This window comes from Populus alba, chromosome 2 (assembly GCF_005239225.2).
Source record: "Populus alba chromosome 2, ASM523922v2, whole genome shotgun sequence".
Lineage (NCBI taxonomy): Eukaryota > Viridiplantae > Streptophyta > Magnoliopsida > Malpighiales > Salicaceae > Populus > Populus alba.
The window spans coordinates 15,083,005-15,110,673 of record NC_133285.1 but is presented as its reverse complement, the minus strand read 5'-3'; the positions used below and the strand labels follow the sequence as shown (position 1 = coordinate 15,110,673).

General features: G+C 34.5%; 4 protein-coding genes across 6 annotated transcripts; 2 read left to right on the top strand and 2 right to left on the bottom strand.

Annotated features, from left to right (window-relative positions):
- Positions 1 to 647: 647 nt before the first annotated feature.
- LOC118049912 (uncharacterized) lies at positions 648 to 6,207 on the bottom strand. Its single transcript, XM_035060082.2, has 12 exons — positions 5,211 to 6,207; positions 4,893 to 4,977; positions 4,687 to 4,776; positions 4,404 to 4,477; positions 4,159 to 4,243; positions 3,961 to 4,050; positions 3,054 to 3,184; positions 2,634 to 2,715; positions 2,506 to 2,553; positions 1,551 to 1,623; positions 1,330 to 1,433; positions 648 to 1,190 (listed from the first exon to the last, which is right to left on the bottom strand). Exons 1-12 carry the CDS (start codon positions 6,053 to 6,055, stop codon positions 1,071 to 1,073), a joined length of 1,827 nt encoding a protein of 608 aa, XP_034915973.1. The 5' UTR covers positions 6,056 to 6,207; the 3' UTR covers positions 648 to 1,070.
- Positions 6,208 to 6,263: 56 nt separating this feature from the next.
- Positions 6,264 to 9,602, top strand: LOC118049913 (protein ROOT PRIMORDIUM DEFECTIVE 1). 3 transcript variants are annotated; one of them, XM_035060084.2, is made up of 2 exons: positions 6,264 to 8,152; positions 8,972 to 9,602. In XM_035060084.2, exon 1 carries the CDS (start codon positions 6,816 to 6,818, stop codon positions 8,016 to 8,018), a length of 1,203 nt encoding a protein of 400 aa, XP_034915975.1. In that variant the 5' UTR covers positions 6,264 to 6,815; the 3' UTR covers positions 8,019 to 8,152; positions 8,972 to 9,602. The 3 variants fall into 3 exon arrangements, with proteins under 3 accessions (XP_034915975.1, XP_034915976.1, XP_034915974.1); XM_035060085.2 differs by having other exon boundaries at positions 9,042 to 9,601; XM_035060083.2 differs by having other exon boundaries at positions 9,062 to 9,599.
- A 436-nt stretch (positions 9,603 to 10,038) lies between these two features.
- On the top strand, positions 10,039 to 14,509 carry LOC118049914 (putative pentatricopeptide repeat-containing protein At3g25060, mitochondrial). The gene is made up of 2 exons (XM_035060087.2): positions 10,039 to 12,717; positions 13,854 to 14,509. The coding sequence occupies exon 1, from the start codon at positions 10,166 to 10,168 to the stop codon at positions 11,972 to 11,974; it is 1,809 nt and encodes a 602-aa protein (XP_034915978.1). The 5' UTR covers positions 10,039 to 10,165; the 3' UTR covers positions 11,975 to 12,717; positions 13,854 to 14,509.
- LOC118049915 (uncharacterized) lies at positions 12,814 to 18,098 on the bottom strand. The gene is made up of 2 exons (XM_035060088.2): positions 16,963 to 18,098; positions 12,814 to 13,504 (listed from the first exon to the last, which is right to left on the bottom strand). The coding sequence occupies exons 1-2, from the start codon at positions 17,246 to 17,248 to the stop codon at positions 13,134 to 13,136; spliced, it is 657 nt and encodes a 218-aa protein (XP_034915979.1). The 5' UTR covers positions 17,249 to 18,098; the 3' UTR covers positions 12,814 to 13,133.
- Positions 18,099 to 27,669: the final 9,571 nt, after the last annotated feature.

The following is a 27,669-nucleotide window of genomic DNA, read 5'->3' as shown; positions in this document are numbered from 1 at the left end:
AAATTCGTTCATTAATTAAAATATTATTTAATTTTAAATTTTAAATAGAAACCAAACAAAATATTTAATCAATGTTCCTCATTTGATGAAATTAATTGAGATATTATTTAATTAAGATGTTATTCAAATTTTAAATTTAAATTGAAACTAAACAAAAACATTATACAGAGGTCGATTCAAAAGTATTATAAAAAAATTTGATTTTTTTTTAATTTTTTTTTATTATTTTTTTGTTTTCAAATTGTATTTTATATGATGATATAGAAAATAATTATTTTAATATATTTTTTTTAAAAAAAAAAAAACAAATTAAGAAGTAACCATCCTGGCTTGAGACTAAGTTCCTGACTTGGTGACAAAATATCAAAGAACCTTCTAAATTTATTTAGAAGTTTTCTATTTTACAGTACACTTTTCCTTGCGAGAATCAATTTTGTGCAATTGAACTGTGCTATGAATTACCGGGTGCTTACCATAAAAGCTGGCTTTCCATCAAGAGTTGTAAAGAAAAATGAGTCTGCCACCATTTAGTTGCCTCTATAGTGTGTTTGTCTTGCATTTTAAAGTGTTTTTGGAAATACATTTCACTAAAAAAAAAAAAAAAAAAAACTTGATTTAATTACCTAATTATAATAAACAAAAAAAAATAAAAAAATACTTGAGCTTCTTCACTAAACAAGCCTCTAATAAACACAGCAGCCCCAAGAAAATTCTCAGGAAACAATCGATTCCTCCATTATCACAGAAAATAGAAAATAGAAAATAGAAAGCCTCTAATAAGCCTTCACTGGGTCAAATGGATTCAAAGATTGCTTGTATTATGAACAGTTTTCTTCCTTGGGTGTTTGGTATTTTTTGGCATTTGTGATGGGGTTTAAAATCTTTGGAAGGAACTAGGACGTCGCCTGTAAGTATTAGCAAATGATTAGATACACGCAGCAACCAAACTGGAAGATAAATACCCAAAGTGCAGCCTCTTGGTCACTAAATTGCCTCTGCGATGTCATCTGGAACCCTTTTCTCCGGCAGATGGGGCCTTGTTCATGAAAAATCACTTCCACGGCTAGGAACTAAGATGCCACCTTTTCTTTAGCCTTCCATAGCAAGTACTTTGCCTTTTCTTGCTTGTATCTTCTCCATTCTCTTAATGCAGCAAGGAGGACATGCATTGAAACTGGCAAGAAGAATGGCTGTGCAAATAGTACCAAAACCACATGTAAGAATAAATCTGGGCAATTAAAAAACTTGACAGTGGTATTCTACAGAAAAATGTTAGTATTGGAAACTCAAATAGGATAAAGAACAAAAAAATAGCTCTCAGAAACATACCGAGTACACTGCAAAACAGTGCTCAAACGAGTAGTAGCTGACAGACATGATTGATGGGTGGAAGAAGGCATCCTCTGCCAAAGATCTTGCTTGTCTTGAGGACACTGAGACAACAAGATTAAACTCATATTTAGGCTCCCCTTGATGATTCAAAGTTTTGACAGGAAATCCTCATCTGAAGGAACAAGAATGGAGCTGCAAAGTAGTGCAAAGGAACATACCAGCTGAAGCATCGTAAAATCCAAGAGAGGCGTTAACTCGAGCTAATTTTGCTGCTTCAAGGGAAAATTTTACCTGTACAAAGAGATGAAATATCACGACAAGTGACAACTTGAGCAAGACAAGATTCAAAGTATAATAAGCAATGGCAATTGTAAATTCAAGGAAAAAAAATCATTAGGTAAATTTGGAATACAAAGATTAACAAGCCTTGGGAATGAAATGGCCAAGACTCATATTGAATATATATACTCTGTAATCTAGCATGAGAAAGAACTCTGTGATTACATGTTGCAGTAACAGAGTTGGTCCCACGTTCCTGCTAATGTATCTGGAAATTAAGATGCACTGTTTGTATCGGGAGGAACCTTCTAGGAATAGGAATTGATTTTGTTTTAAAAGAAATAAACTTTTCCATAAAAGAGACTTTGATTGAAAATTACAGAGACCATTTGTGGCCAAAAAACAAAAAGAACAGATATTTAGATACCAAATAATTCTTTGATAAAATTAAATAATTTTAAAAAGACTTCGAAAAAGGAAATTATTTTATAAAATCCAAAAAAGGTCATAACAAGTCCTGGCTCAAAAATAGAAAATATTTACTATATCCTCATTTTATTAGGACCCAAAAATAAATGCTTAAGGAAATACTCAAGGAGATTTACAAGTCATGATATTGTCAGAAAGCAGCCCAATTGATACTCTTCTGAATTCTCATTTTTTACAGTAAAATACAAAATAAAATTTTCAAAACATAAATTACTGATTGATACCAAATGAAATTTTGAATATGTATTCTCTTTAAAAATCTGGAACGCATTTCGGAAAGCAAAACAAACAGGTTCCTTATCCTCTAAACTCACAGAGCATAAATAAATTAATCCACTAGCAATTAAGGATGCGGTTCTCATGGGAAAAAAAATAACAGAAACAAGCATTCATCTGACAACTGACCTGCTTTCCTATCTCATCCATAATAATCATCCTAGGCAATGATTGAACCTGCACGAAATATCTTGTCATAATCTTAGCAGAGAATCTAGTCAAATCATGGTGGTGAGGTAATTAATGCTTGAACAAACCAATTTTGAAAGAGATCCCAGCGTTGTGGCGCTTGAGTGAATATTAAAACACGTATGTTGCCGTGACAAGACATCCAATTCCCTGCAGAATAATTATGACCAATGAGAAATATGCTCATGTTGAGCTACAACTTTGAGTTCTCCAAGACATTAAGAATTTTATAATTAATATAGACAAATTCTATAGATATAGAAGTCTTAAAAATTCAGTAAAAGAAAAACACGTGAACAACAAAATGAGGTGTGAAGAATTCTAGAACAAAACTAATTAATTTCACAATGACTAACAGCCAGCTGGTGAAAATTGCTGTTTTCAGCTTCTACTGCAGTACTTATTGCTAGTTTTTTATATGCAGTAAATGAAAAGTTCGGGTAATAGAGCATATTTATTAATCCCTATATTCTTGACCATTTTCTCACCATTCTGTGAAGCCTTTTTCACTGGCTAAAAGACTGTACGTGCCCATTGCACCCACATGAAGACTACCAGATTTTAGACCAAAAAGTTGCCGGAATTGCCCCACAAAAACTTCAAAAACTTTCTGAAGGTCCTGTTTCGGAAGATGCAAGCGTCAAAGTCGAGATACATAAATAAAAGCAATCTGCTATAATAGAACATGAGTTTCTAGTCACTTCAGCTAGAGAAACAAATACATACAATTTCGTACAATCCTCAATTACATAAATCACTTTGATTCCCCAGCCCAAAAAAAAGTTGCAGATTGTTCTGTAATACTGGAGATAAATAAGCAGCAAAGGCATATTATTTCTCTTCTTAACTTTATAAACTAAGTTGAGATCAAATCAACTAGCAAACAAAGCAGGTTTGACAACAGTATCCCTTAGACTTTGTAAGCATAACAGGGCAAAAGTGCTGACTGAATGTATACCAAGAGAAACTTGGATGATAGATGTAGACTAGATTGCCAGGAACCTAGAATAAGGTTTTATAAGAAACCCAATGGGTAGCAACCCAATCTGTGTGATTGTAAAATGAACAATAAAACAAATAAGCCACCAAAATGAAACAAGTTTCAAAGCCAATAGCTGGTATTTGAGTTATGCTTCAATGAACTTTGGATATCATTTTAAACTTAAATTTATCAAACTTGACAACACAGTGATAAAATTTAAATGAGAAGGCATGCTTCAGCCAAACAGGGCAGATACTGAACTTGGCATGACATATGAGATAGAATAAAAAGGAGTCGAGATTGGCAACATTTCGGTTTCAAGTGGAACACCCAGGCCAATTTTCATTCCGATGAAAAAAAATTGCATATGTCGACTGGCCGCTCTAGGATAATTTTATAGATAAAAATCTGACCTCAGGAGACATTATATGCCTAACAAGAAGCTCACTGTCTGAACCCCTTGAACAGCTTTGAGGATTCCACACCATGACACCTCCCCACATCTGTGATATGACATTTAGAGACAAATTACAATGTATGGCAATAATTTTGTAAGAACCATTGGTTGATAAACAATTGAGTACGAAGCCAATAAATGTGTGATAACTAACTGGAGATATAAAGGCATTTGTTTTAGAAATCTCTCCATTTGGAAGCTGTAGAAGAAGGGGACATTCCTTTGCAGATGGCACATATCTGAAACAAAAAGGGAAAGAGAATTGATATAGCGAGCTTTGGATGAAACAAAATCCTTTTATCTCCTTAAACTAATGACTGGAGATTACGCCTTTGTTACCAGAAACAAACATGAAAAAGTCATTTGAAAAAGGGAAGGAGATTGAGTAAAAGAATGTACACCACAAATTGCAAGATTTTTGATCTCCCACCAGCAGCAATAGAAGTATCCAAGTGCCACTCATTTGAGTTCACCTATTAAAAATATTTGAAAACATTAGAAACATTAGACAAAATAACAAGATCAAAAATCCATCATCAGTGAGTAGAGTAAGAAAATGTATACAACCAAAGCAAATCATCTGAGGGCTAGCACCAAGGTGTTGTTTGGTTTAAGCAAAGTTAAATGGTCTAACTGTCTAGTTTCCCAAAAAAAAAAAGCTCAGGAACATGAAGAAACTTACAAAGAAAGGAAGATCCTTTGTACTAAAAATATAGCCGCCTAATTTTTCATCCCAAGAAGAAACTGAAAACTTTGGAGTATGGTACAAAACCTATCCATAAGAAAGATCACCAAGAAGAGGAAACACAGTAAGATTTCAACTGCAAACAAAATTACCATAAATACCAGGAATCCATAAATCATTAAGGAACAAGGATGATTCATTACTTGGCTCTCCACGCTTATGTTTGCTATCGGTCCCAACGCATCAATCATAGGAGCCAACAGAGTTTCATCTATTTTCTGAAAATCCCTGCAATACAATGGACTAACTGAACACGCAATAACTTTGAACAGACAACTAAATCCCTATTTACAATAGTTCCCGAGATACCAAGCAAACACAAATTCCATGTATATGTACTATACCTACCCATAACGACACCTTTTTCACGAGTAATCACACAGATGCTAGTTTCAAACACTAATCACCACCGAGTTAGACAGAAAGCTATAAAGAACTACAAGAAAGCGAAGCTTCCTTACCAATCATAAGTCCAATCACTGGGATCCGCATTGAGCAAGTTAAACGAAAGAACAATCCTCCCATCAGCACCAACAGGCATAAACTCCCCATGAATCAACCCTTCCTCTCTCCCGCCATTCACAAACACTCTGACAAAAATCTCCGCCAATCTCTCTGCCACTTCTTCAACTCCCCAATCCCTCCCCACAATCCAAGCGTGCCGGTACTTCCCAACAACCACTTTCACTCCCTCCACACCATCTCCATTCACCACCACCACCACACTATACACTTTCCCGCCAGAATCCAAACCAGCAGACTCCAACGCTTCATCGACACTCTCATCGTCACCGAAATCCAAATCAACGGCTCGGATCGAGCCGCACTTGTAAAACTTAGACGAAGACTGCGTGCAATCCCCGTCGTCTAGGGTTAGCGAGAGAGTGAAGTTGTTGGTGCAGGCTCCGCATTGAGATGCTATTCCTTTGGAGGCTAATTTGGTAATCTTAGAGCGAATTGAGAGTTCAAGCTCGTCTAAATTTAGGTCAATTGAAGAAGATTTGGGATCGGAGGGGACAAGAATGGCTTGGAAATGGCAAGGAAAGAGGAATGGATTGGAGACGACGTCGTTTGAGAGGCTATCGATGTCGTGGAAAGGAAGCGGAGAGCGGTAGATCTCAACGGATTTGAATAAAAAAGGGAAACCTAAAAGGAAGGAGACAAGGACTGTGAAAGTGAGGAAGAGGCGCTTCAACCCCGGTTTTGTTCTGCGCATGGTTTTCGAGTCGAATTCCGGTTCAGGTGGTGGGGTTGGCGGTGTTTCTTGTGGAGGGTCATTTGGAGATTCGGTGATTTCTTCTGCCATGTTATTGATCACTGATTAGTGCTTGATGCTCTTGCTCTACTTTCTTTCTTGATCAACGAGCTGTGAAGCCGCTGCATCCATTAAACAACGGAGAATTAGACACTTTACTTTATCTCTAAGATTTTATAGCATAGTTATTATAAATCCGACCGTGCACTGTGCTTGAAATTTGTTAATGTGCACAAGCTAAGGTTCTGTTCAAGATTTTAGCTCTTTTAAAAAAAAAAAGATCAATAAAAAAAAGAAGAAGATAGAACTAACGGGAAAAAAAAATCTTTAGACCTGATTTTTTATTTAATTTAAATTTAAAATTAAATTATATAAAACTGTTCTATAATAATTTAGCTTCCTCGATTTAAAAGGAACTGTAATTATTATTAAAAAAAATCAAAAGATAAAATTATATATATATATAAAGAATAAGAGAAAAGGAGGGAAGGGGCTGAATTGAAAAAATAAATAGAAGAGGAGCATCTTGGTAACCTACTGTACTTGACTTTTTACTGTAGAAAAACGAGGGGTCTCCTTGAGACTTGAGAGCGATGGTTATCGAAGACAAAGAGCTCTAAATTCAAAGAAATATGGGTATGGTAAGTAATCCGACGTAATCTATGTCTTGTTGCTAGTGTTTATTTGTCAACGACATCGTAATTACACTCACCATGCTCTCCTGCTCTCGACCATAGCCTCTATCGACTCCTACCTACGCGCCTTTTACATGTTTGTTATAAGTTCCCAGAGAAGCCCAGATGCGTGAAGAATGATAACTTATATGATTAAATCTCTTTTCAAACACCCGTTTACCTTCTCTATCACAATCCGATCGAAAACAACGTCAGCACAGTACGTAGCATCGAGAGCTAGAGATGCTACATTTGAGAAGCTAATGGACAAGTATAAAAACTTTGTCAAGGTCATTGCCATTCAAGATTTGATTCTCTCAAACCCTAACAAAACCCCTCCATGCATTTCACTTGATTTCCTTTCAAAACTTTCTCAGAAGCTCCACCTGAACCGCGGCGCACCTTCGTTTCTCAGAAAGTACCCTCACATTTTCCACATTTTCTATGACCCCGCGAAATCCCAGGCTTTTTGTAGACTAACTGATACTGCTCTTGAAATTTCTCGCAAAGAAGAAGAAGCTGTCAATGCCTCATTGCCTCTTGTTGTTGACCGATTGGTTCGGCTTTTGTTTATGTCAACGTCCAAATCACTGCCACTTCGTGCTGTTTTTAAAGTTTGGAGGGAGCTGGGCCTTCCTGATGACTTTGAGGATTCGGTGATAGTGAAAAACCCGAACCTTTTTAGGCTTTGTGATGGAAATGAACCCCGTACACATGTTTTGGAGCTGGTTGGTGAATTTCCTGGTAATCATTTTACGGCAGCGGTTGAAAATTGGAGGGTTACGGAGTGTTGTAGGGAGGACTGTAGTGTTGATAGAATGGACATACGGTATAGTTTTAAACATGTGTATCCGCCAGGAATGAGGTTGAGCAAGACTTTCAGGGCGAAAGTTAAAGAATGGCAGAGCTTGCCTTATTTAGGACCCTATGAGGACTTGATGGAGAAGAAGAAGAAGACTAAGGCAGGACTTGAGGGATTGGAGAAACGGGCAGTTGCTATTGTGCATGAATTCTTGAGCTTGACAGTGGAGAAAATGGTGGAAGTGGAGAAGATCAGTCATTTCAGGAATTCTTTCGGGATTGATATGAACATAAGGGATTTGTTCTTGGATCATCCAGGCATGTTTTATTTGTCTACCAAGGGGAAGAGACATACTGTTTTCTTAAGAGAAGCGTATGAGAGGGGTCGTTTGATAGATCCTAATCCAGTTTATGATGTTAGGAGAAAGCTTCTTGATCTTGTTTTTCTGGGGCGCCATGATATGCTGACAAGTAAATCAAGGTCCGTGGAGATTGACAAGAGCGAGGAGTCTGGATCAGAAAATGAGAATGTTGACTGAATTAACAAATTTTCAGTTGTGTAAGCTTTTGTTTACACATAGCATGGTCCAGTCACATAGATTTGACGTTTTGTGGTGTATAATTGAAGATTTCCAAAGTGGGGGGAGATGATCATTTGAACAGTTTTTACTGGGTACTAGTTCCTCATCCCTCTTTCCCTTTCTGATTCTGTCTGGGTCTTTGTTGTTGGACTTGGTTGTTTACTGAATATGCAATTGTTTAGAAGATTGCAATTTGTATGTATGTGCATCAATATCAATTATCACTCCAACATGCCTGCCTACTATTTTGTTTGCTATATCTTCACTTAATTCAATTCAGTTTTGTTAGATTTTGTTCCGAAGTTGGTAGAAGCAGCGATGTTCTTGTGCCATTTGAGAATAAGGTGTATCTTGGCACCACATATAAGATACCGTGATTCACAGCAGATTGAACATGTCATTTCAGTACTTTGCTCTGAAAGAATGAGCTTGTCTCAGATGTAAACAGAAATGAATGATACTTTGTTGTGGGCCACATGATTATTGATGAGTTCAGTACATATTAATTACATGGAGAAGAGCTTAAACTCCATTGGCACTTTTGAAAGTCAGATTTTTAAGAAGGGATGTAAAACAAAAATCTTTGTTTAAACTATTGATAGATAGTTTCTCATGCTTAATGGGTGCGTAAATCATGATAATGTAACTTGAAAGTGATGTACCTGCAGAATAATATTCTTTTAGAATTGGCCCATTTCCTCTAACCCTGCTAGTTAAATTAGTTTTGATTAATGTTCTGGGTTGTTAAGAAAGCAAGACGACTCTGATGTCAATGTTCATTTCTTTTATAAATGAAAGGATCTTTTTCATCAAGAACCTTCTCTGATTACAGTTCTTTGCTGTTTTGATCCTTCACTCGTAAGTTTAATGCCTTATTTTTATGTTCTGCCTCTTGTTTGCACTCTTTGCAGCCCTCTTTGTCTCCAATCACCAAATCCTAGTGTCAGAAAGGATTGTCTTGCATTATTGAATTATTTGTAGCTTGCTTGCTTCTCTAACAGGCTGACAAATTGCGCATCGAAATATCATTGAGCAGGCTCAAGCTAACCAGCTTTGAGCTATCCATCTTGTCATGAGTGATGTTCTCAAACCATTCTCCAGGAGGGCTAGGCTAACCTGCTTCAAACCCACTTGTTAAAGATAAGTTTTTAAGAAACTCATAAACTGAAGGTGGAACCTGAAGGCTTGAACAAGAGGACTGCGGAACTTGAAGAAGGGTCTCTGGCACTAGTGGCCGGATAAGTGAGCGATGATTTAGAGGAGCTTAAAAGTTGAGATTCTAGAGCAGTAAGCATTTATGCATGTGCAAGGATTGTGAAGGCTTAGCTTTAGTTTCTGTACCCTGTTAAGTCCTGTGAGTCTGTTGATATAGAAGCTTCTGTTAAATTGGGAAACATCAATTAATGCAGATGTTTCTAGTCAAGACTCAAGACATCTAAGATTTGTTGCAGAAGAATTGGGATGCCCTTGTTAAATGCTTGTGTCTCTTTTGTTTATTGTCTCGGTATATAAAAGATGAAGACAATGAAAATAGATATTTGGTATAAAAATTAACTCTGAAATTATATTGATTGATTTATTAAAAGCATTTATTGACTTAGGATTAGTCATAATTATTTCAAGATAGTATTTTTTTTTTATCTGATAAAAAAATAAAAGGGTTAAGTGAATAAAAAAAAAATTACACTGGTCTTTAAAACAACAATGATGATCAGTTCCTATTTAATTTCTAAAATTATAGTTATTTATGAACTTGTGAATTTATAATTATTTTTTAAAGTATTTTTTATTTAAAAATATATTAAAATAATATATTTTTTTTATTTTTTAAAATTTATTTTTGATATTAACATATCAAAACAATTCAAAAATATATAAAAAATTATAACAAAAAAATTATAACAAAAAAAAACTTTAAAAATCATTTTCAAAACAGAAAATCAAATTTATAAGAACTTAAGTTACTTATCAATAATAATAACAGTAGTCAAATTAGACTTCATGTGAACTCCATTTCCCTCCCTTTTCACTTTCCCAGCGGTTACTGAAGTCAGGTAGGTTTTTGCATTTTTCATCAATATCAAATTATCAATACTCCAAGACAAATGCGGACACTTTCATGGCCAAAACGCCTAAAACGTCTGCTTTTAGCATGCAAAGATGAAGCTCCCGTAACCCAAATCCACGCACTCATCATCACGACTGGTCTCTTCTTCACCAATTCAAACTCCAATGGCCTCGTCATAGCTTCATATGCCCGCGTTGGTGGCATCACGTCGGCCCGCCACCTATTTGACAAATTGCCTCAAAGAGGCGTAGACGCTTGGAATGCCATGATCATTGCGTCTTCTCGGAGGTATCACTTGACTGAAGTCTTGAATCTTTACCATCAGATGGTAAATGAAGGGGTTAAACCCGATAGCTCCACTTTCACTGTAGCGATTAAGGCATCGTCAGGCTTAAAGGATTTGGAAGCTGGAGAGAGAATTTGGCGTCGAGCGGTGGATTTTGGATATGGGTGTGATGTGTTTGTCGGGTCATCTGTTTTGAATTTGTATGTAAAGTGTGGAAAAATAGATGAGGCTAAGTTGGTGTTTGATAAGATGGTGAAAAGAGATGTTGTTTGTTGGGCTACTATGATAACAGGACTTGTACAGAACGGAAAGGTGTTAGAGGCAGTTGATATGTTTCGAAGGATGCGAAAGGAGGGGATCGAAGGAGATGGGGTTCTGATGTTGGGATTAGTTCAGGCTTGTGCTAATCTTGGAGAGTTGAAGTTGGGTCTTTCAGTTCATGGGCATACCGTTAGGAGAGAGATGCTTATGGATGATGTTATTCTTCAAACTAGCCTTGTTGACATGTATGCTAAGATTGGGGATTTGGAGCTTGCTTCTCGTGTTTTTGAGCACATGCCCCGGAAGAATGCTGTTTCTTGGGGTGCATTGATTTCTGGCTTTGCTCAAAATGGTTTTGCAGAGTATGCACTTGATTTGTTGATTGAGATGCAGAGTTTTGAATTCAAACCGGATACGGCGGCTCTTGTTAGCGCACTTTTGGCATGTTCACAAGTAGGGCATTTGAAACTAGGGAAGTCTATACATGGATATATTGTTAGGAGGCTTGGTTTTGAACTTGTTCTAGGCACCGCATTGATTGACATGTATGCAAAATGTGGATCACTTTCTTGTGCACATGCCATATTTGATCGGGTGGATTCTAGAGACGTGATATTGTGGAATACAATGATCGCCAGCTATGGTATCCATGGAGATGGAAAGGAAGTTCTCTCTCTATTCCTAAAAATGAAAGAAGCAAACATAAGCCCTGATCATGCAACTTTTGCGTCTCTTCTCTCGGCTCTTAGTCACTCTGGACAAGTGGATGTAGGTCAATACTGGTTTAATGCCATGGTTAATGAATGTAAGATTCCACCAAGCGAGAAGCATTATGCTTGCATGGTTGATCTTTTGTCCCGAGCAGGACGAGTGGAAGAGGCTTATCAGCTAATAGAATCTATGAACACAGAACCAGGTTTAGCTATATGGGTTGCCCTCCTGTCAGGTTGCCATAATTATAGGAACCTCTTATTTGGAGAAGTGGCAGCAAAGAAAATCCTTGATTTAAACCCAGATGATTTGGGAATTTATGCCTTGGTTTCAAACTTCTTTTCCTTGGCTAGGATGTGGGATAGAGTATCTATTTTAAGGAAGATTATGAAAGAAACAGGAATGAAGAAAGTTCCTGGTTACAGTGCGGTCGAAGTGAATGGAAAGCATGAAGCTTTTCTGGTGGAAGATAAGAACCATCACCAGTATGAAGAAATCTTACAAATGTTGGATAGTTTGGATAATGAGATGAGAGTTATCAGACATGTCCCAGACAGTTTGCATGAAGTTGAGGAAGTAGTGATTTGAAATTTATTGATTAATAGCTTTGGAGATCCTGTTGTGGCAGGCATTCTTTGTCCTTCATATTAACAGCTTCTTGGTGCTATATTGGGCCAACAAAAACTTAGATGCCCAGTTCCTCCATAACTCTCATCAAGCAAAATGATTCCCCTAAAAGTGCCAGTACAAATCGCTACCTATGCATATGGTGCAACTAAGAAGATAACTTTCCATGGGTATGTCTTACTCAGCTTGCCAGGTTCTGAAGCTAAATCATTTTGGGCACTTGAGCTTTCACGCTGGCCAGAGAAAGGAAAGACCTGAAAGACCGGCAACTCAGAAGCATTTATTTGTTTGATTGGTTCACAAGGACCAGGTTTCCCATCCATAATCAGAGGCTTTGTGTGACGTCTCATGTGGAACCTCGTGGGTTTAAACACTTTCGTCTCCCAATGGAGCATGCAGTCCAGTTTTTGGCATTACCCGGGTTCAGAAGATTCGCAAACCCAAGCAGCGTGATGTTTAGGAGAGCTGTGAAAGATTTTTGCACCGGGGTTAGCCATGTTTGTTAATTTGACATGGTATTAACACCAGAAAACCAAAAATAGTCAGCCATTTTGTCGTGTGCGGGTGTGTAGTGAGAAACATTGCAGCTCTCGAACATCAAATGCCTGACTGAAGTTTTCAGTGTTGATCAAGTTCTACAGAATAAAAGGAAGAGGATCTGTTATCGCTTTACCTCTTTAAACCATGGGGTTTGCCAATATCTGGTAAAGCTACCCCATATGTATTTCAATATTTGGCTTTTGCTGAGACTGTTACGTAAATAAAGGCACACATAAAAGAAAGGAAAGGAAAGGAATACGTGAGAGGAAGAAGTGAACAACTAGTTCCAAACACCCCTTCTTTGTTTCAAAACAAGAACACCATCAGCAATCTTAAAACACTTTCCCACATCAATTGGAGAAAACAAGATGGAAAGAACTGCTGCTATCAAAATATTCTGACACTGGGCAATCCAACACATTCCCTATCTCTGAAAAGAAGCCAGGTCCTCTTTTTACTCAATTAAGATGCATCAACAAGTGACTGTTTCCATGAAATGAAGCAGATGTTTTCTGCAACATCGCCAGTGAAAAAAAAGATATTGATTATCAAAACTTGATTGGCATCTTTTAAAATTTCTTCAAATCCTATGTCCTGTAGCTCTAGCCTGAAGATTTTGGTTGTCTTCTAACAATCGATCATATTCCAGCAATAGGTCAGCACACTGTTTCTGAAGGGAAACAACATGTGCTTCAGCGGTTTCAACCTGCTTGTCCTTATTCTCAGATTCCAGCTTCAGCTTCTTCAAATTCTCTGACAGAGTAGAAATTTGTTCCAGTAGAAGCTTTATTTCCATGGAAGCTTTGTCTTCCTTCTCTTTAAGCTGCATTTTCTCTTTCTGAAGGCTTTCAACTTCCTCTTTAGAAGATCCCACGCTTCTCCTCAGCCCAATAAGTTTCGAAAGATAATGGTGCATCCGATCAATTAAGAACCCAAGAAACAGGGTAAAACCTGCACAATCAAGTTCAAACCATGAAATACACAGTAGTGAACTCAAGGAAAGATGCCATGGAATAACTTAGCTACTGCCACTAAAACTATAGAAAGAGCACAGCTTGGACATACAAATACTGGAAATGTTGTTAGGCAGAGGTTCAACAACTTCTTGATATCCAAACTATTTCGTTGGCAATCACATGACATTTACATAAACACATGATCAATTTAAAATTTCCACCAATATCACGTTCATTTCTATTTACCAAATGTTTGATGTTTGATGTTTGATTTACTCTAAGCTTTCACATGATTAGATCTGGATTTGACCATGCTCTACTCTCTTTTTTCAATCAAATAATAGAAGCTATATATCTGATGGCGCACGGCGGTTGATCCATAACAAATTCACTTCTCCAAAGAATCAGAGAGACAAGTAGCTAATCTGGGGCACACTTTATTGAACGGCCAAAAGAGACTGAGTGGCATGTGTGATCAATATGAACTCCATGGGGCTCATTGACTCTTCAAAGAAACAGTATAGATCTTCCAACACAAAGTAGTTGCACATGATTTACTTTCCAATATTTCTCCTTTACTCTTTGCCTATCCAAAGAAAATCCTCATCTTATCATGGTGAACATGGAATAGCAGATTGCGTATACAATATGAGATGGTTATCTCAGACATCTATGCTGATTATCATTTTGTATAGCAGATTGCTTATACATTATGAGACATCCTCCATCGAGTTTCACATTCAACAATGGCAGATAATCATTTCCTCAGGTATATAAGCTCATTATCTTCACCATTTCATATGTTCCATTTGAAATGCACGAGTAACCATGATACATTAGCACATCGTGCTCAATCCATAAAGGAAAACAATGAAATGCATAACAGGCCATGGTGTTCAGTCTAAATCATATAGATTTCTTACCTACAAGGGTCCAGAAAAGTTTACAGTTAATCACTTTCTAATTCTTCCAAATGTAATATCAAGCACATTCAACATCGAATTAAATTTGACAAAAACAATACTTAGGTGCAAGGATCAATACACAATCTCTGTTTAGCTTTCTTTTGCTATAATCATAATCTATTGATAGTATGAAAGAGATGATGGAATTTGAGAAGAGGAAATTATCCCAAGTTATTTGCAATTTGAATTAATTAATTTTATTAATTATTTGCTATAATTGTGACATTTTATCATTCTTTAAGTAAATAGTTTTGTACTTGTTATGTCATAATTGTTAATTAGGCATATGGATTTATTTCTAGGACTCTTACAGGGTCTTTCGTGTCCCTATATAAGCACACTTGAATGTTGTACAAAGGAGTCCAGTTTATGAATTAAGCTGAGAATTTTCGATTGTAATTTTGAGAGGTGGATCTCCTCTTTTTTCTATGTTCTTGTGGATTCAAGTACTATTATATTTTATCTTTTCTTCAAACCCCTTTCCCTTAAAAGTCCATCTCGTCCTAGATCAGGAGACCACAAATATAGGAAGACAAACAATCTCTAACACTTGCACGCATGCGCACCAAAACAGACTCGACTTTTGAAGGCAAAAAGATGTTACTTCAGCAGCTATTTGTTAATGACACCTTTACTGTTAAACGGTATTGACACTCCAGAAAAGTTTAACCACACTCCCACTATTCTACACTTTGATGCAAAAAATAAAAACAAAGGTGGAACAATGGGAGTGTGGTTCAACATTTTTTGGATTACCAATATCACCACCCCTTTAGCTGCCGTAGAATGCACACTTTTCTAGCAAAAGCTTCATTTGGCATTGTCATCCCATGGGACAGCAGTGCAAATTCTAAAATTTTGAGGAACTTCCCCAAAACTCATCCCTTTTGGAGTGCTATCCTGCGAGCACCAACATCAAACAAATAGCAATTAAGACAAACTTGTACGCACTCATGGAACATAGATGGATCCCTATAAAACCACTCAGACTCACACTGGAAATTGCACTCAACTTTTTAAGGCAGAGCACACTTCTTGAGGTAGGTCATATTCTGAACCACATATTTAATCAAATCTAGGATCAGCACTTCTATCAGTAAACATAAAAGCACATTCGGAGCTGGACGGGGGAACTATAACTACCAACAGTTGCTTCACAATCCAAAAGCAACCTTTTGGGAACAAGGAATGATGCTTGTATGGTTATTTCCATCTCCTTGAAAGTGTACATCTACCTTATTCAGCAAACAGAAGTCCACAATTTCACTGATGGTTTCCCCTTCTCTTATTTTATTCAACAATTAATAAGAATATTTTCGACAAAGAGAAACAAGAACAAAAAAAGGTTAATGCTTAACAGTTATAATGGCTAAAGCTGGTCAAACATCACCAGAACCTTTCAGCATCAACCCAACAAAGTTCACATATTTCCTTTCCAGCTCATTTAATCAAAGGTGCACGATAACAGCATTCTAAGTTGCATTAACTTAAAAGAAACAGTAAGGCAATGCTATTACCTCAACTAATATCATCCCTGAACAAGAAAAGTCAGAAAATGAAATAGCATATTCATTGAGTGAGTTTAGTGCTAATGAAAGAAGAATCAAGACCAATACTTGTTGATCGTTTTGTAAATTGCAACCTTACAAAATCGATGGTGCATGTACTGTCCATAAATTTCTCATAGGTACAAAAAGTGGTAAATGAAAGAAATGATATTCCAAGTTGCACTGACTTGAAAGAAACAGCAAGGCGATGCTATTACTTCAACTAATATCATCACTAAACAATGAAAGTCAGAAAATGAAGTAGCATATTTATTGAGTGGGTGTACTGCTAGTGAAAGCAAAATCAAGACTCGATACTTATTGGTCATTTTGTAAATTGCAAGTTTACAAAACTGGCAGTGCATATACTGTCTCCGTAAAGCTCTCATTGGTACAAAATGTGGTCTATGATTCTCATCTCAATTTGCTGCTGCACTGTGAACAGCGATTCGCATGCTCAATAATATCTTACCATGCGAGGCTGGCCATGCAGATAATTTCTCATTGTACTCTTACTAAATGCATGGTTTCCCACAAAAGTGTACGCTATCAAATTATGCATCCTTAATTCAAACTCCCCGTCTCTTCTCATTAATGTACCTCCAATGGTCTGAGTTTTCACCTTTTAGATTCATAAGCAATAATGTCACAGGGGTTTTATCTACTCGTGAGCTAACACTTCCATTTGTAATCTAAAACTCATATGTCAATGAGGTTCATATACTCTACATATTTCTAATGATTATAGCCTTTTCTTATGGGCTTGTGCAATACAGTTAAGTGATTAGATGATGCAGAGACTTAACATTAACTGAGTTCATAATTGCAAAACACAAGTTTTCCATCTAAAACAACATTACCAAACACAACATAAGAAGCTAAATGCAAGAAACACAGAAGCAAGCAAACACAGGAGCCCAAAGAAAAGAATAGGATGATACCCATGAGTGATGCCTCAAGCAAGTGGGTTCTCCATAGGACCTGATCCATAGGTGACATTGTACCAAGCTTTGCGCCCTTATTTTGGATCTTGACAATGTTCATGAGGCTAAAAAAGAGAATCACAGACATGGTACCAGCAATAGTTTTCACTGTAGCCGGACGCTTTCCCATCTTCACCTGATCCAAACTCTTTATCACCAACTCTCTCAGTGGCCCAATCTTTACCAATAGCAAAAAAGCCACAGCCCCCTCAACAAACAGAACTAAGAACAACAACTGAATCATCTCTGCTGCTACACAAGACAATACCTATCCACAAAACTAGATTCTATCTTTTTAGGAAAGGGAGAATTTTTAAGCCTACAGATCATAGATTAAAGCAGAAATTACAAAAAAAAAAAAAAAAACAAAACAAAGCTTTTTTCTTTTTAATGGAAACCCATTTGTCCTTTGCATGTGATGTGAGCTAGAACAAGTGGATTATCTGTGCTTAATAGCACCGGAAATTTTTCAGAAGAAAGGAAAGTTTGTAGGAAGAGTTACAAAAATCTATTTTAGTTCATGTAACTAAGTATCAATGTTAAACAGCAAAAAAAGAAACCAGTTCTATATCTAAAAATAGGTTTCAAGGCTACAGATCTGTGTAGTTAGCTCTAGTTAGGAAAAGGTGGAAGCTTTTTCTTAGAAGCTCCTCTAGTTTTTTCCTAGTGGTGTAGTTTGTGGATTACTACGGGGTGATTATGCAAAAGGGTTTGCTTTTGCCAGGCCAACAGAGATCAGGGAGTAAAAACTGGGAAGGAAGTGGCAAAATGGGTATCAGTCAAAAGTGAAAAAACCCGAGAGGGCTGGAGAAAAAAGTTATCAGGAGGTGCAAAAGCAGGGCATTAGGCTTGGAAGCAGAGGTTACCATGTGTGTAAGCAACAAGAATACAGTGCTTGTTGAGGGAGTGTTTAGACTAGTAACTAAGATGATTGTTGTCCGGCTGTTAGGTTCCTTTTACTTTTTGTCTTCGCCCTCTGATTGGAACACAGAAGAGCTGTTTTGTTGTCCTCTTTTTTATAGAAAGTGGATAGTTTTGTTGAAAGAGAGACTTGCTGCTGGACCTTTCAGACAGAACTCGTCGATAACCAGCACAGTACAACGCAACACCCCTCACTGTAACTATGTAGCCATGTACTGCTCGTAATCTGTCTACTAGTGTATGTGACATGCCATCACAAGCAGACCTGTTCAGGACATGAGGGCGGTCCGGGTTGGTTTCGACAAAGCTCAGCCCAAGTTTGCTCTCTCTTATTTGGGCTTGGGCCCACCTGGCCTGGCCTTTTGGGCTTTGTCTAGGACTTGAACTTTCTAACTGGACTCACTTTACATCCCTACTCGGTGGATTAGCCATGTGCCTTCTCTTAGTGAACTGGCCATGCGTCTCCCGGGATAGAGGATAGAGCTCATAACCCCAAACAAAACTCATACCTTTTACCATACTGGTACCAATTCACCAACTTTTGCACAATTGGTAACTAAGCATTAAATGGTTGCGTGTATTTTTATTTTTTTTTCCATAATTTGACTTGTAGAACAATGTTTTTGCATAGGCGTGCTGAGTGGATGCTTATCATGACATTATATTTTTTACTCAATTGTGAAATGCTAACTATTAAGAGTTATTATCTCAAATAAATGCATCAAGATAGGTGCCACAATGTTTTTTCATTTCTAATCTTATCTCTTCACAAGTTAGTGTGGTCCATGGTTATATGAACATTCATGAGCTATCATGTAAAGGGTATAAAATCACTTCTCATTATTTTTTTATCAACCTTGATCATTTCTTCCCTTATATTTTCTATGAAAACACATACGTACAACACACTTTAAGGCTTTTTTTCTCTATATCACAACACTAACTTAAATATTGAAGAATCCTTTAAACCCAATAAAAAGCTTGTTTCGTAAGTGTTTGTGACCGTCCAATATAATATTTCATCTTCAAGCTTTCAACCTAGTTATAAGTAGTGGAAAGGTTTAAGGGTGTATTTGAAATTGTGGTAGCAGTGACAGTTCAAAGTATTTTCACTTAGAAATGCACCAAAATGAAGTTTTTTTATTTTAAAAAAAATTATTTTTAACATTAGCATATCAAAACGATCTGAAACTATAAAAAAAAATTTATTTTAAGCCAAAAAAATTCAAAATATAAAGGAACACGGTCTCAGACACGCCTTAAATCTAGTAAGGTTTGCTCCAAACCTCGTTGGTAGTGTTGTTTGTGAAAGACTTTGAAAAAAAAATATAGTTCAATTCTTCTTTTTTTTATGTGTTTTTTAGTTTTTTTTTTTTCATAGCAAACAATCTATAAAGACTATGACATGGAAGAGTGATAAGCCTCCTTATCACATATGCACCGATAACTTCTCTAAATCTTCAACAACTAGCACAACAATTGAGAATGCTCATAAAACTCTATTGATCATCTAATAGCAACTAAGGGCCCTACCTCTTTCTAAGTAGGTGACTTCATCATTAACCCGATCACTTATACCCCTATTGCATGTACACAAACTCTAATTTCAAGGAGAAAAAAAGGGTCAAAACAAAATGCAATAAAGTAGGAAAAAGCATTGTTACTTTCAAAACTCATATAAAAGTCATTCTCGATATCATGAGGAGTGTTCTTATCTAAGTAGATACTCGAAATTAAGAAAAGTCAAAACATAAACTAGCATGCAGTCGCAGTCACATAAGCAATTATTATCATTATCATCACTCCTCGTCATAGATATCCTGGAAGAAAGTTATATATGAGGTCATCCAAACCCTTGAAGTGGAAGTGTTTGACTTTCAATTGCGAAGAGAGTGTTGGACAATAATTTACAAAGAAATTTCATCGCTATAAAAATGAGCCTAAATAATTACAATGGACTCATTGACCTTAAAAGGCACATAAAAAATATGCATTAACAAAAAACTAAAAGAGGTGATGCTTTCATTATGTATATGGGTGAGCAAAAAAACCAAATAATCAATTAAACCGAGAAAACAAAAAAAAAATCGAAAAAACTGAACCGAAAAAAAAAAAAACCAAATTAACCGATTAGAAAATCACAAAAAAGTTCTGGTTTGGTTTGGTTTTGGTTTCTAAAGTCTGAAACCAATTAAACCAAACCAAACCGAACCGGTTCAACCAGACCAACACTTAAAAAAACAAGTATAAATAGCTTCTAACCCTAAACCTAAATGCATGTCAGCCGCCCCCTCTATGTCTCTCATCTCTCAAATCTTCCAGCTCTCTGTCTCTTATCTCTCAAATGATTTGGATATAAGATATAGATTGGATTCTAAAGGTCAACGTAAAGGAAAAGTAATTAATTATAAGTAAAGCTTTAATATTTCCTTAAGTAATTGATTACAAGTAAAGCTTTAATATTTCCTTAAGTAATTGATTACAAGTAAAGCTTCAATATTTCCTTTCAACATTTGAGTCAAATTTGTCTTCTTCTCTTCCACTCTTTCATGTTCTCTATCTCTCATCTCTCAAACTTGCCATGTCAGAGGTGAATTGCTTATGATTATTCCATCTAGCCAACAAGGTAGGTATCCGGAGGAGGTTGTTTGTCTGTTTATGAGGGGTGGGTGATTAGGGATGGGTGGTAGTTTAAGAGTGGGAGGAGGTAGTGTGGCTAGCCTTAAGGCAGGGAAACAACTGGTGGTGGCCATGGATGGTCAGATTCCAAAGATCCGAATGGTCAGTTTTTGGTGGGGGTTAAGGCACACAACATATCTGAAATTGGAGATGATCCAACAGCGGACGAAAAAGATGTTCTTCCGGCAGCACAACCTCTATCTAGTTGCCAATTCCAAAGCTTCTAAATGCATTTCGGTTTGAACCGGTTTGGAAGGGAAAAAATCAAATTGAACCGAACCGAAATTAATTGGTTTGAATCGTTTTTTGGTTCGGTTTGGTTGTTTATTGTGGTCCAAAACCGAGCCGAACTGAAAATTGATTTAGGTTATCCTATCAATTCTTAATATTGAATAACGAGATAACCTGATTTGATAACGATAACCTAGAATTGATTTAGGTTGATTAAGAATTAAGTTTCATGATTTGATTTAGTTTATTTTATATTAGGTTATCTCGGTCTCATGATCCAGATCATGAATTTTGCAAGTTATCCTAGGTTAACCCGGGTTATTTTATTGTGTCCTTTTTTAAATTGATTCTTTTTTTCAATTTTATTCTTCAACTATGACTTGATTAAGAGGCGTTTGGTAACGATGTTGCGTCTGCTTTTTAAACAAAACGCAGATGCAACCCGTTTGGTAAAGAAAAAAAGCAATTTATTATTCATGGGTCCCACGATGTTTTTGCGTTCAGAAAAGAAATGAAAGACAAGAAAACATCTTTGATTACGATTAAAAGGAACAGTGTAGCATGCTACATTATTCACGTGAATAGTGTAGCCAGCTACAGTGTTCCGGTCAGACTGGTTCTGGCCGAACTGGTCCAAAGCTCAAAATGAATTGAATCAAGTCCGACCCAGTAAAATAAAAAATAAAAATTATTTTTTATTTTTTAATTGTGTTTTATTCAAAAAAAAACTAGTGTTTAATATTATTCAATGACACTATATAAATTAGACAGAGATCACTTGATGAAGTAACATTTATAGAATTTAATCGCAATCCCAATTTTGTTCCTGATTATATTTAACATGATGTTGTTTGCGTGCTTAAGAAATAAAAAAAAAAATGTAATCCTTGTCGGATGTATTTCATTCGTGATGGAATTGTAGATAGTTTAATGGAATAATAAAAAATATTTTATATAAAGTATTATTTATTTCATGATGTAATAACAATAGTTAAATCTACAATATTTAAATTAAAAAACCATCAATATTAATATATATATATATATATTAAATTATTTTATAACCTCAATTTCAAAAGTATTATTAACTAAACACATTAAACTACTTTTTGCTCAACCACAGTTTAACCAAACATATATTTTTTCAAACCAACCTCAACTAAAAGTACTTTTTATAAAACAACTTTTTTAAAGCCACAACAACAACCGCAATACCAAACACACCCGAATTCTTGTAACACCTCAAGTTTTCTTAATCAATCTTAAACATAATTCACAATATATCAAGATGACAGTATCAATTATATACATACACACACTTTACAACTTTTTTATTTTCCAATAAATAGAGTGATACATCATCCTTAGCAACATTCAACTAATTAAATTCTTGATTTATCAAAGAAAAGGTTTTTTTATTTTTTTTAACGACATATCAACAGAGTTTCCCTATAAAAAAGCTCTCTTAAAATAATTATATCTTCTCGCAAACAAAATATTATCAATCTCAACTCAACATATGTCAATCATCATCAATAACAATCATCTATAACCTTAATCAACCATTCAATCCATCCTCAAGACTTTATTTCATAATAATCATATAAATATATAAAATGCATGGGTTCAAACATTAATATTATTTCATACAACTAACTATTTAAAATAACCCACTTATAAGACCATGACTATTCACACAACTAACTATTTACTTACAATAATCAGGAGTACATCTTAAAAACACATGTAAGATTAATTACATAGAGCGTCTGTAAAATTATAAAACATCACAAATACAAAATCTATATATACTAAAACTAACAATCATTGTTGGGGTGGATGATAAAAAGAACCTGAAATACACATCTAAATTAATATCAATTGCAACATTAACTATATTTACATTTAAGTGTAGGCTATAAAATAAATGCATGTACAAACTATTTTATTTTCATGTACCAATTCCCGCAACATAATCATTGTCCCCATTCATACAGTCGACCAAACTAGTTTTGCATAATAGTAGCCCCTACTTTTACGGCTGACTCACTTATTGTATGAAATATTAGATCTCATTTATTTTCCTGAAATACAACCAACTAATTAATATATATTTTAAGAAATATAAACCCTTGCTCATGTGAACGACTGAACAATTTAGTTACAATGGCCCTCGTCCTTATGAACAGCCAAATTGTTATGTTTCATAAAATAACAACTTTCGCTCCTACAGTCAGCTCATAGTTTAGTCCCAACTAAATTTAAGAATTCCTAATCTTATATTATATTCATTAATCCTTGCTTATGCAGCTAACATACTAAAACCACTTATATGTTTACCATTCTCAATTTGAGTATAACTATAAACAATTCAAGATTTAATCAATACAATTGCATATTAATAAAAATCAATAATTAGGGTATTTGATAGTTACCTGAACCACCAATTAAGCGCGCTCTCTTTGCAATAAGTCATACCGCCTATATACCTCCTATTCACATGAAACTTCTTTATCAACATCTCATTCTAATTCATTATATATAATCACTTTGCATACTATTTAATATATTTTCATCAATAACTACAATCTTACGTATTGTTTCCTTTTAACATACTCCTTCTATAACTTCTCTTGTTATATCCAAATTAAATAATTTCCTATCTCTATAATATGCCAAATCTTTGATCATGGACAATTAATTTTATTTATTATTTAATTATTATTTTCCCATCATCATTTCATTCTATTTTCATGCTTTCAACTTTGGAGTTAACACACTTCATATATTTTGCTATCAATAAATATACTTTAAAATATACATTAAGTTTCATTTATGAATTTATCCTTACCAACATAATTTATTTAAAACATAATTTAAAAACACAAACCATTCATGTTTCTTACCAAATTTTCCAAAACATGTACTTTGCATGATCAAAGTTTCATCACAAAGAAGTATATAATTGGCCTTTTCATTTTAAACCATTTCCATCATAACCACATACATTAAATGCATAAAACTCATCATTTTACAACGTTCAAACACATCTAAACATTCCTTAAAAATATTTCCTATAGCACATAAAAAAATTCCATTTCAATTTCAACAATTTACTCATTTCCTCTACTCATTTATCATTCCTTACATTAATCAATAACCAGTTCTAATTTTCCCTAATTTTTTATCCAAGAACCCTAATTTTTAATTTACAAAACTTCAATCAATTTAAGACATTATTCTACAAGAAACTTATCTAACAATGTTAGGACATCTTACCAAGCAACAATCAAGACTCTAAACACTCACAAATTGAAAAACCTCCAACCTTTCTTCTTTTTCCAAAATTGTTGAACTCTTCTCCCTCTTTCTCTACTTTTCTCATTTGATTTCTTTCCTCTAATTAGTGTTTATATGCTTGGTTTGATGTTTTCTTTAGGTTCTCACTCAAATTATATGTTTTCCCATGGATTTTTATCACTCTCCAAAGCCATTCTTCCTCCATCTTTTCCTTTGTTTATGGTTGGTCATAACACATGAATGAGTGCGCACGCACGTATATATTTAACATTTTTACAAATTTCTTCTATGTTTCTCAATAGTAATTTTTTATATTTTTCAGATAAAAATTTTCAAATTCCTGACACCTGTCTGTAAAGAATTTTACCCAAGCTATTTCAAATTTCATTAAATTACATAACGATACTTTTAGTTCCATAAAATCCACTTCCATTCAAATTTTATTTGTGTTTATATGTATTTTTATTTTTCAAGTATTTTTTATATTTTATTTTTTAACACCCACACATAATATTTTACTTCAAATTCTCGAAACTATCATCATTCTCACAATTTAACTATCACTTTACCCATTTTACATAATATTTCCTTTTATTATTTTTATGGATGTGTTCAAGGGTTTACAATTGTGTTTTATAATTTATTTTGATTTGCTTTATATAGGGTTATTATAGTCTCATGAGCTAAGTTGCAGGTTTGACAGGGTAACTCGAGTTGACATATATATATTTGCTTTTTATGTGGTTATCCCGATCTTATAATCCAAATAATGATTTTGGCGGGTTAACCCGAGTATAGTTATGGGATTCATGTTGCATCAAAGTATTGTTTCTAAAATATCCCTGGTCGATACTTTATTGAGATTAGATATTAACTAGAGATGTTGAGACTGATACTTATTATGTTTTTTCTTTTATGAAATGAAGCAGTTGTTCTCATAAACTGATGTATAAGAGATACCTAGAATTAATATATAGTAGTTTGTCAGATGACATACACACTGATTTAACCCGCATTAGAATTTCATATGAAAAAATTACTTGTGCCTATGAAAAAGCTCATATAATGATATTGTAAATGATTATTAGACTTAAAATCATTAAATTATCTTATATAAGGAGTATTATATTTTAATCGAGCTACATGATATTCTGATCAAGGGTAATAAATTGATAGATATTAGATATAACATGAATTATATGAAGATATTTAAATAATTAAAAGAGTAAACAACTATAGATATGTGTAACGGTATCCTTGAAACTTCATTTTAAAAAACAAATTATTGTTTCTGCTACATATACATGTTTTTGAAAAGCCCAACAATAAACTTGTAGAATTGTGAATCCAATCACTTTCTCAAATTGCATTGTAGCACTTAATTGTGAAGGTAACATTATAGCTAGCAAGAAATGGTGACAACCAAAGAACAGCATTCATTTCTCCTTCCCACGGTTCCACCATTTTTCAAAGCAAGACGAGCACCCTGTTTTTCTTCTCCTTTCACACGAAGCAACAAAGGTGATGGTCGTTGTTACTTGTTAGTCGTACAATTCAGCATTTACCTGTGGAAAATTCATCTCAGCATATATATATTTCTGTCTGAATTATACACATGATTTTGACCCATCAAGCAGGCCAATTTGGAATTAATTCTCCACATATACACGTGGTTATATTATATACTTTTATGGAGAGACCGAGACCCATGTCCAGCAATTAAAATTTATTTTAGAGAAAATAATACAGTACAATTGCTCAATTGTGGAGCCCTAGCTTGCCTGTAGTTTGATATATTCCATGCCTTATAATAATCTCTTTCAAAATTTTCTCATCCACGAAAAGGCAATCATCAATGACTCCAAACAATTCCCCATAAGTTTACATATGCTGTCAAGATAAGATTTCGTCGCCATGTATTTCTTTCAATCATGGACATAGTTTTCAGACCGATTCAAGTTTCAAGTTCTGGATTTTAATTGAGTTATTAGATTTTAATCGGGTTATTGAATCATTCAAATCAATTTTTTTTAAATCAAAATGATATTATTTTAATAAAAATTAATGAGTTGCAATTGAATTTTTGACCGGGTCAGCCGGGTCACACTGAATTTTTTTTTCTCTATTTTTTCTTCAACCTGACCCGATTTCAGCCCTGGATCAACTGGATCCCAAGTTGACCTGCCGAGTCGGGTTCAAAACTATGATCATGACTTTATATATATATTTTTAAAAAAATATTTTTCAATTGAAAATATATTAAAATAATTTTTTTAATTTTTTAATATTAACATATCAAAATTATTTAAAAATATTAATTTAATGTATTTTCAAGTCAAATATATTTTTAAAATACACATAAATATAATTTTAAAGATGAAAGAATAAGAAAATAAATGATTTCTTATATACAAAACATGTAAAACTGAAAGATATAATTAAAAGCTTAAAATTTGAGAGCTAGAAGTAAGATTTTCAAAAGCTTGTGGTGTCACGCCCCCCTAGTTCCATCTCTTGTATATACGAGTGTGAAAACATAATGGGTTCGTCTATGCATAGATTTTGTGAAAAGAAATTTTAAACAAACCTTAAAACAATGTGTTGGTGTTTAATATTTAGGATTTCGTTTGATACTATGATGAGGGCGGTTGAAGATATTTATAGGTTGGATATAATTTTAAAATTATTTAGTTTATATTGTTTAAACTTGTTTTGTCATCTTAAACTATAAAAAAAAATGATTTAAATTTATTTTTTTTAAATGAATGTTTGTTTTTATGTTATAATCTGTTTTTTAAAGTGTTTTTAGTCTAAAAAATCTTAGATTAATTTTTTTAAAATATTTTTGGATTATATTAATATGCTGATATGAAAAATAAAATATTTTAAAAAATATTATATATTTAAATATTAAATAATTATAGGTCAAAACAAGTGATGAATTTTTTTAAAAAAAATAAAAAGGCATTTCAGCCACCTAGCTAATGATTTGGGTTCTTAATTGTACGGAATAATCTATATTAAAAAAACGATGTTAAAACGCTACAATAATAATATAGAGAAGTTGGGGGAGCCGAAGTTTGAACAGCTCAATATAGAAAAAATAAAAAATAAAAGCTAAAAAGAAAAGAATAATAAATTAATAATGGTAAAGAAAAGTCTGCAGAGATGTTTCAACAGAAGCAGACAAGACTTCCGCTAACTCTTCCGGTTGAAGTTGAGCTGGTCAGCCGCCAACAACAGGCGTTCACGCCGTTAAGGTAATTAATTCATGGACTGCTACTATAACTAATTTATTATCTTATTTTCAAAAGAAAAAAAATAATTGAAACTGCTAGTGCCAGAACCCCAATCCATTTCCTCCACGTCAATGGCTTAATAAGCTCCATAAGTCCCTATACTTCTATACTTTTTCGATGTGATCCTCGATCAATTAATGTTTTTAATATGACTCTTTTAGCTGGTTTGAGTTATATAATCACACCACAGTTTAATTTAAAAATAGGAAATTGTAGTTTTCATGATAGGATTTTA

Bases quoted from the DNA above. Each gene is read 5' to 3' on its own strand.
- LOC118049912 (XM_035060082.2), bottom strand. From the start codon at position 6,055: ATGGCAGAAGAAATCACCGAATCTCCAAATGACCCTCCACAAGAAACA. The intron at 2,716-3,053 runs GTGAGAAAATGG...ATTATTCTGCAG, and splicing joins GAAAAAGGCTTCACAGAATG to GGAATTGGATGTCTTGTCAC. The intron at 1,191-1,329 runs GTATGTTTCTGA...CTATTTGCACAG, and splicing joins ACTGTTTTGCAGTGTACTCG to CCATTCTTCTTGCCAGTTTC.
- LOC118049913 (XM_035060084.2), top strand. From the start codon at position 6,816: ATGATAACTTATATGATTAAATCTCTTTTCAAACACCCGTTTACCTTC.
- LOC118049914 (XM_035060087.2), top strand. From the start codon at position 10,166: ATGCGGACACTTTCATGGCCAAAACGCCTAAAACGTCTGCTTTTAGCA.
- LOC118049915 (XM_035060088.2), bottom strand. From the start codon at position 17,248: ATGATTCAGTTGTTGTTCTTAGTTCTGTTTGTTGAGGGGGCTGTGGCT. The intron at 13,505-16,962 runs GTATCATCCTAT...TTGATTGTGCAG, and splicing joins GCTTGAGGCATCACTCATGG to GTTTTACCCTGTTTCTTGGG.